The sequence below is a fragment of the Nyctibius grandis genome, chromosome 6 (genome assembly GCF_013368605.1).
Source record: "Nyctibius grandis isolate bNycGra1 chromosome 6, bNycGra1.pri, whole genome shotgun sequence".
Taxonomy (NCBI): domain Eukaryota; kingdom Metazoa; phylum Chordata; class Aves; order Nyctibiiformes; family Nyctibiidae; genus Nyctibius; species Nyctibius grandis.
The window spans coordinates 10,664,236-10,677,747 of NC_090663.1; the positions used below are offsets into that span (position 1 = coordinate 10,664,236).

Below are 13,512 nucleotides of genomic sequence, written 5' to 3' on the forward strand. Positions count from 1 at the left end.
CTTTGTTCTTGAATTTGTTGTTTCTTAAACTCAGTTGTACTTCTGGCATTCCTGGTATCACTTGACTTATATATTTCACAGTTTAATAGTGTGGAAAGAAAACAGTACATAATTGTACTTTCCATATAGTTTCATTTCATACCTGCTAATATTTGTCAGGAGAAATATTGAAGAATCTTACTCTCTATTTATTTTCTCTTAGTAATTCTATTTTGTTTTAAACCTCAATCACCAATCACTTACTTTCCAAGCAGAAGTCACCTTAGTGTCCTCCCATACAAAAGTTTTTTCATAATTTTAATCTTCCTCCCTTAGTTGTACTATATTACTTTTGAGATGGGTTGACCAGAACTATAAACAGTTTTTAAAATGTATGGGCAGGCAATGTATTCATAAAGCTTATTTCTTGATTTCTTTTGCTTTTCTGATGATTCTTCATTTGCCTTTTTGATTGTAACTGGTTATTGGGCTATACTGACTTAATGTTCCCAGATAATGCCCGCCTAATGTTCAAGATGATTTGGAACCAATTGTTATGTGTGTACTTCTAATTTTCTCCACGTTTTCCCCTAGTGTACTCAGGTCTTTCTGTTCTTCTGCAATTTCCAACTAATAGGCTTGCAACTCATACAAGATGCTATTATCTAGTTATACTGAGAAAATGATCTTACTATTCCATCTGCATTAATACCATCAACATGTGTGGGTTTTTGTTTGAAAAGGGATTAGGATAGTATTGAAATGTAGGTGGTCAGTGTTTTGTGCCTTGTATCCTTAGTACAGGAGACAAGCAATAAATTTCATTTACTTGGATGTTCAATGTGACAGGACAGCCTCTTTTCTGTCTTCCCAGAGTGCATAGAGATATTACATGAATTTTTACGTCATTCTTGATTATATTATGGGCCTAACTGCAATCAAAAATGCCATTGTAATGCTTAGAAGGCAGTGAAATGTGTCATTATCATCTGATTAGTAAAGAGGTATTCTTAAAAGTGATCAAATCCATTGACCGGTAATGGTGAATAATACGATTTGAATCCTTTATCATACTGGTGCCAAAAAAAAAAATCATTACAGGCATTGCAGTGTAATTAAAGCCTGCGGAAAAGCTGTCAGTGAATTTTGAATGATGATGCTAGACCTTTTTTAATTAACCCTCCCCCACCCAATCCCGTTTTGTGAGGTGCCGTCACTCCACGATGATGGTGGCAGCAGCGCAGGGCAGGCTGGAGGGTGTTACCTCATTCTTTTTTTGTTCTGTAGCGTATGGAGCCCTCTCTATCAGCACGCCTCCCTGTACCCCAGGACTTACTGCTGCTGTTCCTGTTACGGGCCAGGGGCCTGGACCACAGCAAGCTCTTTTCCCATTTCCCTCCCAGATTCTTTTCTCTCTTTCATCTTTTTTTGTAAGGATGAACTGCTGCTCCAGACTGACCCTGCTGCTCTTTAACATCCGAGAGTAAATTTGGCATGTTTTGAATATCCACAGAAGTTTCAAATTATATGATCTGTGTATCTGGGTTCCGAACTATTATGCACTTTACCATACAAAGTCAAGTCAAACCTAAAACCAGTGAGAGTTTTTAAAAGCTTCAAGAGCTGGAAATAGGAGTAGGACAAATTACAATTTGGTGATTTTTTTAGTTAGTATGATTAAGATGTGTCACATTCTGTGACACATAGAACATAGCAAATTCTGTATTAGTTGAGCTCCTTAAATTGAGACCTTTTAAATGGTGCTGTTCCTTTTTCTTTGGTGATAAAATCTGTGAATATAAGCACCCTCCTTTTGTTAAGTGCAGATTTGAAAGCATCCTTCTGTGAGTGTAAATGATCAGGCTTGTTAGTGGCTTTTCAACTTTTTAGATTAGCTCCCCTTCTAATATTTTACCTTTCCCTCTTCCTGCTCTTTGACACTCTCTTCCAGCCAAAATCTCTGTCCCATAAGATTCAGCCCGTTTAGTTTCCCCTCAAGGTCACAAATGGTAATGTGTTTTCCATGAAAAGATAAAATTTGCTAGATGTTGTAAAGCTGGCCTAAGCCTCAGTTTTTCTTTCTCTTTTTTTTCCCCTTTCTGGATTCCTGCTGTCAGCTCCCTGTATTTTGTCCTTGTCAAGGATACTTAACACCTAGGAAAAATCTCCCAGCTCTGTAGCCTCTTGTACTCCAAGAGCCGTCAGTGTCCTCTCCTTGCTCCTTCCTTCCTGCTTCTCCAACTTTAAAACTGTTGTACCAGAGGAGAGGAATCTCATTGTTTTATTAGTTATATCCAGATGTTTGGGTGAGAGGACAGTATGTGCTCAACTGTAGAGAGACACAAAGACTATGTAGTACAAAATGGAAATTTCAGGTTGTTACATATGAGAATTTGTTAAGAAGTTATAATACTTCTTGATAAGTGCATTTGCTAGAATATGAAAGAGCATGATACAGCTCATGCTATAGCTGGGAATTTCTTTAAGCTAATTGAAGATGTTTTCTAAAGGTGTTTGGTTTCTTTGGGTTCTGAATAATTCATAAGGTTTCATCAGCTTGCTTCAGTGCACTCAAGCTCCCAGGTTAAAGTATCGTATTGACTGTAGTTTCACATTGCATTTCTTTGGTAGTACCAGCTTAAAGAGTTCCTGTCAGGCCCAGGCTGGAGTTGGCAGTGAACATCATCAGTTGTGTTGGCATGACTGTCTGGATCTGTGTTAGAAACAGGATTATTTCATTTTGTAAACTATAGTTTATTGTTAGTGGAGATGAGGGGGCAGCCTGCTCTCCAATTTGGGAGCTGGCCTGGGTGGTCAGAGGTACATGCAAAGTCCTTAAGCTAGCACAGCTGCTGAAAATAATGTTACATGGAACTACTGCCTGACTTGTTTATGAGTTCAAATTACTTCGAAGAGCCCATCCTTTTTTCTTTCTGTCTTTAAAGAACTATATTTGTGCAAGTCACCATGTATTGGACCATTTTTGTTCTTTCTGCCCCTCCGTTTGCAGTCTAACATGAGTCATGTGCTTCTTCAGTCCCTCTGTCATGCTAACACATGAAGTACAACATTTTCCACTTTCTCATTTGTACTTCTCTTGTACACCTTCCTTGTTACCAGACAGAAAGTGTTCTTACCTGAACACATTCACAAACTGCTGCTATATCAGTCCTCCTCTGGTGACTTTTGTTTTTAATGCTTTTCTTGTCAAGTAGATCAGGAGGTAGCTCATCCACAAGGCCAAATAAGCAAGTTAAAAATGAAATTAAAAAAAAATTGTATTTGAAGGGAAAGGAAGAATATAGTTTGGTTGGTGATTGATGATTATTTCAGGGGAATGTATTTGCACTTGCCATTTGCAAGGGGGTGATCTAGTCATATATTAAAAAAAATTATGCAGACTCATTCATTTCCTGCTTTTTCTCTTATGATGATACATTTAACTAGTATTTCAGTCCATGCAAGTTCATAATTTTTCCTTTGTTATAAGAACAGAAAAAGGAATGGATTTTTTAGTGCATCAGTGTGTTAATTCCTGTAATCCTTTGTTGTTTTTCCTCTCCGTCAGCCAAATCATAACAGGATAAAGGCTTTTAGAGTTACGTTCTTTTGTACTTTCACCATGATAGATAGTAGTAGCAGGGTTGCAAATACCTGTATTGCAAAATGCAGAGGATGTATTGATGTAGCACATGCTTGTCACTAATCAACTTTTCACAAATTTCTGTGCTTTTCTGTTTGTTTCTGGATTCCTAAAAAGAAGACACTTAGTGAAGTATCAGATGGACTTTAATTTCTAATACTGTTCTGTGATAGGATTTCTTAAGACTTCTACAAATATCTAGATATTTGTAGAGTTTTCTTTTATAGAGCCAGGAACACACTGTTTCTGGAAGAGAATCTTTGAGATATGATAGCAAATAGCTCTAAGGCTTATAGGCAACCTGTATTTAAAAAACCCCACAGCCCAGTGTTCGTATAGCAAACTTCAGTGTTTTAGTTTGGCAGCTAACAGTGAATGAAACAGCATTTTGTTGGTCATATAGTATATGGTTTTGAATTTTTTTAGGTTAATTTAATGCTTTTTAATATCTGTTTAATAGTGTAATAAAGGCTTTTAGAAGTATGATAATTTATGGCTAACAGACTGCAAAATTTACATTAATATCAGTCATTGCATTAGCAGCCTCTCTTTGCTCAAATACTGTGGATTTCTTTAGCCATGCTGATTAGTACATTCTAGTTGCAACGGCTGTTCTCTCTTCAAGTCACAGATGCTTTTATTTCCAGCTCTTCAGAGTCTCATGAAAAACATTTGCCAAAATATTGCTGCTATTTGCTTAAGCTATGTGATTGTTTCTTTATTTGTGTGCATGTGTGTATGCAAGGCAATTTTTTAAATTGATCTGCAGAAGGAGGTCTGCCTTCATAGTCTGAATGTCTGGAATAGAGTCAAGAAAAGAAGAAAAGGGAGACTTCTCAGCACCATTACCAGGAAATTAAATACTTTGTGAACTACAGTCTTCTTCATAGCAATATCTTCCTTAATTTCCTAGATTACTAATTTGATTCTTCAGAGCAAGGAGGAGGTTTTTGTCAGTTGAAAACATTTTCCTAATTGCAATTGTTATCCAAATGGGTTGGGGAAATGGTTAGGTCAGTAAATTTTTATATTTTGTAATAGTTTCTTAAGCACTGTTTTATTCTCAGGATCTTCTTTTTTCCTGCTTTTATCTTTACCATTCGATCCAGGGCTCAGTAGCGAGTTTTGTATAAGAATATAAAAAACTGTAAGTAAAAATTTTGATTGGATAGTAATTTACTGTTCTCTTTTCTACTACCATACAATTTGTAAGTGTTTTTTGTCCACTGTCCTTCTTTTTCTTTGTTACGTTTCTGACCACAAATAGGTAAGCAGCATTTACTTCTAAAATGAGGCAGCTGGTGATAATTAATCTTATCTAGAATCTGCTTCTCAGTGTAATCTAATGAGATTTGTCTTCAGACAGTTTGTTCCTTCAATTTGTAATGTTACTGTTCAAAAATTTTTTTGTGTATGTTCTCTAGTTGTATGTCTTAATCTCCCAGAATCGTATACGGCAATCTCCACTATTTAAACATATACTGGACAGTTTATATTCTTTTTGGGCTGAATTAGAAAGAAAAGTGAAAGTGTATTCATTATTCAAAATTGATATGACTGCTATTGATAGGTATTTTCCTTTGTTTCCTTTCACCAGTTTTCTTTTATGAAAGATGAAGTCCTCTGAGGGATGCATCTTGTTTTGAGAAATACATGAAAGATCACTAAGCAGAATCCATACTGTGTAACTAGTTCATTAGTTTCAAAATACCAGTTGTACTCGCACTAATGATGTCATTAATTTTACTAGCCTTAGAACTTGCTGAGCTGCTCATGGCCTGGACGGACATATTCTTCACAGGGTAAAAAACTGGCTGGATGGCTGGACCCAGAGAGCTGTGGTGAATGGAGTTAAATCCAGTTGGCAGCCGGTCACAAGTGATGTTCCCCAGGGCTCAGTATGGGGGCCAGTTCTGTTCAATATCTTTATCAATGATCTGGACGGGGGGATCGAGTGCACCCTCAGTAAATTCGCAGATGACACCAAGTTAGGCGGGAGTGTTGATCTGCTTGAGGGTAGGAAGGCTCTGCAGAGGGATGTGGACAGGCTGGATTGACGGGCCAAGGCCAACTGTATGGCGTTCAACAAGGCTCAGTGTTGGGTCCTGCACTTGGGGCACAACAACCCCATGCACTGCTACAGGCTTGGGGAAGAGTGGCTGGAAAGCTGCCCAGCAGAAAAGGTTGTCACGGTGTTGGTCAACAGGCGGCTGAATATGAGCCAGCAGTGTGCCCAGGTGGCCAAGAAGGCCAACAGCATCCTGGCTTGTATCAGAAATAGCGTGGCCAGCAGGACTAGGGAAGTGATTGTCCCCCTGTACTCGGCACTGGTGAGGGCACACCTCGAATACTGTGTTTAGTTTTGGGGCTCTCACTACAAGGAAGACATTGAGGTGCTGGAGCGAGTCCAGAGAAGGGCAACGAAGCTGTTGAAGGGTCTGGAGAACAAGTCTTATGAGGAGCAGCTGAGGGAACTGAGGTTGTTTAGTCTGCAGAAAAGGAGGCTGAGGGGAGACCTTATCGCTCTCCACTACTACCTGAAAGGAGGCTGGAGTGAGGTGGGGGTAGGTCTCTTCTTCCAAGTAACAAGCAATAGGATGAGAGGAAACGGCCTCAAGTTGTGCCAGTGGAGGTTTAGATTGGATATTAGGAAAAATTTCTTCACAGAAAGGGTTATTAAGCACTGGAACAGGCTGCCCAGGGATGTGGTGGAGTCACCATCCCTGGAGGTATTTAAAAGATGAGTAGATGTGGTGCTTAGGGATATGGTTTAGTGATGGATGTGCCAGTGTTAGGTTAACGGTTGGACTCGATGATCTTGTAGGTCTTTTCCAACCAAACTGATTCTATGATTCACAGAGAGCAACTTTCCTGTCTTCACATTTAGTTGATTGTTTTCACAAAAGTCACCTTAGCTTGTTTATACTGCACTTTTAAATGTTCTCTTAAAAACCTTAGAAGCTAACCTCCCATTACCAGATTCCCAGTTTTCCTTGGCAGAACCTGCCCAATTTTCTTCTCAGCCAATAAAAAAAAAAACCCTTAGTAAATTGAAAATTGGGAGGGAAGGAGAGTTCATATAAAAATGGATCACTTTCAATACTGGATGAGGAAGCTGGAGTCTCCGCCTGTCACAGCGATGAACCCTGCTACATACTTTGGATCCAGATTCCTGTGTGCTGGGTTATGTCTTAAGAGTTGTATGAGCTTGTAAACAGAGTCTGTTGTGAATACTGGTGACAGAGCCCTGTTGCTAAAGAACAGTGTTGACTCCATGGGAATAAGCAAACAGGCAGTCATCTTCTGTTGGATACCTTATCTTTTATTGCAGTAAGGAGGCTGTATAGTTTTCTTGATGCTCTTCTCTACTTTGTGTGCATGGTTGTTAACATGAGATGATAAGAATGTGAAATTTATGATTGTTCCTTTGGTTAATGTGACGTATATAGACTTTCAAACAAGTGATCAAAGGGATACCAAAATATTTCAGAATTGAGAGCACAGCAGCTTGCCCAAAGGAAGAAACAAATACAAATATAAAATCTAGTAAATATTACAAAGCTGCCAATAAGCAATTATAAAAATACTAATAAATATATTTTTAACCTTACTGTGATGAAGAAAGATGCTGAAATGAAACAGAAGAAAATTTACTCTGAATTAAGCTCCATTATTTTCTAAAGAGAAGAAGTGTCAGAAGACAGGGAGGAATTTTCTTCACATTGAATGTTACAGTGAAGGGAATCCAAAATTTGAGGCACATAATCACAAGTTTTCATAATGTAGTGATTTTATGTACATCTGCTTAGCACCAGTCACTGCCTGTGTGCCTACTCCTAGGTTTAAGCTTACACTTCGCTGTTTAGAATAAACTAGATATGTCTATGCTGAGCTGTTGTAGCTTAACTGACATCTGGTGAATTTTTAAGCAGAAAGAGTATCATTATGGGGAAAAGAGAAAGCCATTAGATTTAATTATTGCAGCACCAGTTCTAGTCATGGAACATCCACGTGAGGTAGTTCATCTCCTCAGAACAAAAGTTCCTGCGTTTTGTACTGTGTGATTTAAAAAGTTGGACTTCACAGTAGCAAGCCTTTAGAAAAAAAAAGAGTGGTGAAAGTAAGATTTTTAAAAGTGTGGAGAAAGACTCCAGCAGAAGCTGGGCGAGATGATTTCTAGGATGGTGTTTTCCTATAGAAAGAACAAATATTTTGTCATTGTAAATATTTTCTGGTTAAGACAATAAAGAGCTAGGATTGTCTTGCTTTTAATTAAGCTCTGTCTACTCATACCAACATGTAGCATGTGTATGCTTCAGCAACCTAACTGACGACTCATGTTTATACAGTAACTTAATGCTGAGTATTTATGATATTTGACTTGAGACTGGAAAAGTCATAACTTTAATGATTTTAATACATGATTTTACAGGGGCATGGTAAGTGACCAACTTGTGTTGAAATTGTGGTCCTGTTACAGGTTTGCAATCCATCTCCTTGGAATTCTGTACCTACTGATGCTTAAAATTCAGATGCTGTCACTATGATCAGCAATGTACTAAAGTTAAATAAGTAAAATAATAATATATATTTTCTGTTTTGTTTAGGGTGCAAAATTTGGACATCCAATGGGATTAAATCAGGCTCCTCCGCCGCGTTCTTTGGTTCGAAGATCATTTGGAAGATCTAAGCGATTTAGTATTACTCGCTCTCTGGATGACCTTGAGGTAATTAACTCTCGCTTAAAACTTAGAAGTGAGTCCTAGAGAGGAACTTACAGTACTTAATGATGATCATTAATGAAAGTAAGTAAATAATATTTGTAGTGTGGTAAAGTTACTAATCATTATATGACATTTATGTGAGGGGAATACAGATTTCAAGTATCACCTGGCTTTTTCAGTGTTTATTTAATAGTTTACATTGATGCCAGCAGTGGCCATTCTCTCTGGGGGAATTTTGACTTTATTTTACCCATCATAGCTGGTCATGTAAAGCAAAACAATACAATTTTGCTGATCAAAATGTTCATCATATCTTAGAAATCATTGTGTCATGATATTGTATAAAAAAAGCAAATGCTCATCGTATTCTTTTTTCGTTCAGGTGATGATCATTGCATTGAGAAAATTTTGAGAGGTTAAATTTGTTGCTGGACCAGGCTCTTTACACAACTTCCTAAGGACGTAGCTTACTGAGTATGGAAAAGTTTTAAAAAATACTTAAATAGGTTTTTCCTACTTATATGTCAGCAGTTGAGAAAAGGGAATTCCTATTCAAATTGATGTTGGTCATTGGTTATGGTGATTTTGGGTCTTTGAGTGCAATATAATAATGCTATTTCACATCTGGTATAACACCAGCTGATGCCTGGGCCTCAGTGGCCAAATCTTACTGATTTTGGTGAAAACAAGGAATGAAAAGCCATCTGAATTCAAAAAGCTGCTCTCCTGCTCTGCTGAGAGCCTCCCTCAACCAGCCGTAGGAATACAGCTTCCTTATATCTTCTCTTCTAGCGTGCTTCCTTGGGAAGACCTGACCCATAGTGATGTGGAGGTGAATGGAGAGATTTTTCCCTCACCTCTTTATCATGGTTATCTGGAAGAAGGTTTGTGGTTGGGGAGAAACAAAAATATGTGCAGAGCTCTCGGCATAGGAACCGTGTAATACATATTGTACTGCTCTTCAGCATGGGAGGGAATGTGGCACACTGATTCCTCCAAATGGGAAGGAGGTGTTTAAAAAGCGTTTGAGATGGGAGGAGGAAAGAAGGAGATATTCTGAGTTTCCTGCTGTGGGAAAATGTAGGAAGAACGGCATTTCACTGACTCTGAACTAAAGGAGAAGGAAGCTCAGTGCACTGGATTTTTAGGGAACAGAATATATGGAAGGAGCTTCTGGCATGCTTAGGGAATGCAGGTAGGAACTGTAATTACTTATTTCTCAGATGTTTTAAAGGACATTTTTCATTGCGGTCTATTTCTCTCTTGTTGCCTGAAGCTTTTAAGTGTCTTGCTTTTTTTTTCTAGTTATGGAAAATACTTTTTCATTTCTTTGCACTCATAACCTTAATACAGTAAGTGCATAACTTTAACAAACAGGGCGAGATCTCTGGATAAAACTGCTTAGGAACCGTCTAGCTAAATCTTTCTGCATCAGAAAATGGTGACTCTTCTAAATTAAAAAAGCTTGCTACTATATGTTACCAGTTTTGACAGAATTTCTGGTCACAGTAAGAGAGAATCCTCTCAGAATATCTAAGAGCCTAGTGCTAGTAATTCATGTGCAATAGGAAAAACATGGTTCACACCATGTTCTTTGAGATTGAAATTTCATATAGATTTATATGCACATCTCATCTTTTGACAGAGTGTTTTAAACACCAAGAATATAATTTAATTTCTGTTGTTGGAGCTGTTTTACATTACAGAAATATTCATTAAAATAGAGACTAGATACTTTCCGTTAATTTCAGAAAGATGTCTAGTTACTGGCCTAAAAAGTCAATTTTTCTCTCGTTATGTCTTAGTTGGTATTCGTTAGTGTATATAAATGGAGTAGCACCAACAGGAGGGATTGAGAGGCTCTCTGTGTTACCTAATGTCCTAATTGTTAAAGCTGTTGCTTTGTATGGTTAAACTTACATTCTAGGTCAGGATATGAACTGGGCAAAGAAACAATGTGTATTAAAATCTGTATTTGGATGAACGCCCTTACCGCATGTAGCTGTTTGGGTGTGGACTGCTCTCTGTCAGTTGCTTCTTTTCACTTTGAAATCTCTTCTTTTTCCCCCTGCATGCCGTAAGAGAATGATATCCTAGTCACCAGGAGAAATACCAACCCAGAGAAGAATTTCAAAAACTTCATAAGTCAAAGTAAAATAGTGTTGAGGGGTTTTGGTTTTGGTTCTAACTTTAATATTGCTACTGCAGCGCTTTTCCCAAGTACTGTTACACTGAGTGTTACAACACAATGTTGTTAGTACATGTTTAAATTATTTCAGGCCATCTATTTAGAGTTGCTGGAAGAGGAAATAACAATACCAGGAAATTCTTAGCGACTCCACCTTTGGAATAATGATCATGAACGTATTATATAGGCTACTCAGTTGTTTTTGTGTTTTTTCCAGTTATCTTAGCAGAATGGATAAGGTACTAACCCAAACATGAAGTTTGAAAATGAATGTGCTTCTCTGAGCTCGTGGGTTTGATTCCTGCTGGAATCCAGCTTAGTCTTCTAAATTGAGCAGTGTAAGTAGGTTCCATACAGTTTCTTTTATGGGCGTATGCTGAACACTGTTAATTTGCTTATGGATCTGAAGAAGGCTGTATTTGGATTTTTTTGTGAAAGTATGAACTTGCTCCTCTTCTCTTTGGAGCTGTAGCGTGTGAAATACCAGCCGTCAGTTTTGCTGTCTTCTGCCATAAGGTGGCGTAATTTCTTTGCAGTTTGTTTTTTTTTTTTTTTTTTTAAAATCTCTCCAAGAACAAAACATTTTTATATATACTATTTTAATAAATAAAAACAATGATTGCAAGAGAATATTTCGCTTTTTTCTTTTGAATTGTTAGATTATGGCTGGCTATACATGCACAGACAATATTCTTATAAGGTTAGAATTAGCTGTAATGATACAGTTGCCTGTCCTTAAGCGTTTTCCTCTTATCTGCAGAAGCTGTGTTATAAGTAGAAGAAAACAGGCAAGTCTGTAGGATTAATCTCTAGGTGTTGTTTTTACTAATAGAACCTGTATACAAGATTATTTTAAGCCTGTAGGGCTCAAAATAAGATAGGAGTGTAAAATTAATGGATGCAGTTATGTTACAACTATGGTACGGAAAATGTCTCATAAAACACAAAATACAAATACAGCCTTCTTCAGACCCATAAGCAAATGAACAGTTGGTGGCTGGTCACAAGTGATGTTCCCTAGGGCTCAGTGTTGGGGCCAGTTCTGTTCAATATCTTTATCAATGATCTGGATGAGGGGATAGAGCGCACCCTCAGTAAATTCGTAGATGACACCAAGTTAGGCGGGAGTGTTGATCTGCTTGAGGGTAGGAAGGCTCTGCAGAGGGATGTGGACAGGCTGGATTGATGGGCCAAGGCCACCTGTATGACATTCAACAAGGCTCAGTGTTGGGTCCTGCACTTGGGGCACAACAACCCCATGCACTGCTACAGGCTTGGGGAAGAGTGGCTGGAAAGCTGCCCAGCAGAAAAGGTTGTCACGGTGTTGGTCAACAGGCGGCTGAATATGAGCCAGCAGTGTGCCCAGGTGGCCAAGAAGGCCAACAGCATCCTGGCTTGTATCAGAAATAGCGTGGCCAGCAGGACTAGGGAAGTAATGGTCCCCCTGTACTCGGCACTGGTGAGGGCACACTTTGAATACTGTGTTTAGTTTTGGGGCTCTCACTACAGGAAAGACATTGAGGTGCTGGAGTGAGTCCAGAAAAGGGCAACGAAGCTGTTGAAGGGTCTGGAGAACAAGTCTTATGAGGAGCGGCTGAGGGAACTGAGGTTTTTAGTCTGCAGAAAAGGAGGCTGAGGGGAGACCTTATCGCTCTCCACAACTACCTGAAAGGAGGTTGGAGTGAGGTGGGGGTAGGTCTCTTCTTCCAAGTAACAAGCAATAGGATGAGAGGAAACGGCCTCAAGTTGTGCCAGTGGAGGTTTAGATTGGATGTTAGGAAAAATTTCTTCACAGAAAGGGTTATTAAGCACTGGAACAGGCTGCCCAGGGATGTGGTGGAGTCACCATCCCTGGAGGTATTTAAAAGACGAGTAGATGTGGTGCTCAGGGACATGGTTTAGTGGTGGACTTGGCTGTGCAGGATTAACGGTTGGACTTGATGATCTTAAAGGTCTTTTCCAACCAAAACAATTCTGTGATTCTATGCCTTAATTATGTTGTTTTCACAAGAAATGTATTTAGAACTTCTTCTTTACTAAACTACAATAAATATGTTTTTATTAAGAACAGATTCCTATTTTGTATATAGTAATAAATTTTCCTATGTGAATCTTTTGTTGTTATGAAATAGTGTCCATTAACAACTGTGTTTAAATTCTGTGATTTCAACCAATTTTACTTCATAGCATGTTTGCTGGTTCATGTTTGCAAGGTGTATCTTAAGCTAAATGGAACTTGCCATGATTTAGGATTATTTAATATTTGGACTAATGAGAGAGCATGATCCTATCTTTCTTCCTACTTTTCTTCCCTCTAGGTAAGTGCCACTGCTCTTATCCTCTTGCACGATTCTGTCCTGGCAAAGACATTGTTTATAGGTTTATAAACACATTTAATTTGACTCTGTGAGACTGCAGAGACTAAAACACTGCCTTTGTTAAAATTTACATTAAACAGAGTAATCCTTTTACTCATCAGCAGTTTTGGAACCAGATTCCATAGCACTTTCAATGGTGGCTCATTCTGTTCATATATTAATTTTTGTTGAGGTCTGTAAAAATGGGGGACCCCTGCAATGTTCCCTTGAAGTCAACAAATTTACGTTCCTCCTTGCCGAGGAGAACATTCAAAGCTTTTGTGTTTCCTGAAAATCATTGTGGCACTTGTACTTTTGCTATTTCTCTGTGGTTAAAAACAGGGCAGAACAGTATCATGAGAGGCACAAAATCTTAGGCAAACAAGTGTCAAGCTCTTTGAGTATTGTTAAATAATCTTTTAATGTAGAGATCTTTTTAAAATTAAACACTATTTAATTCTTTTAACTAAATATCAGGACAAAAAAAGATGGCTGTTTATGCTTTTCTTCTTGTCTTCATCCTGTTTTGGAAACCTTAAAGCTATATCCTATATGAAAAAGAACATTTGTTGGATCAAATTTCTAGAGTTTAGTAATGTTTTCAAAGTTGGAATGTATCAT

General features: G+C 38.2%; 1 protein-coding gene across 3 annotated transcripts in view; it reads left to right on the forward strand.

Moving 5' to 3' along the window:
• Positions 1–13,512, forward strand: part of RGS12 (regulator of G protein signaling 12) — a 91,432-nt gene that overhangs the window by 15,388 nt on the left and 62,532 nt on the right. For 2 of the 3 annotated variants that reach the window (XM_068403367.1, XM_068403368.1), the window contains exon 3: positions 8,230–8,349. In XM_068403367.1, the coding sequence (XP_068259468.1) occupies positions 8,230–8,349 (120 nt within the window). Of the gene's footprint in view, positions 1–8,229; positions 8,350–13,512 lie in introns of those variants that run through there. The other variant, XM_068403370.1, reaches the window with a different exon arrangement.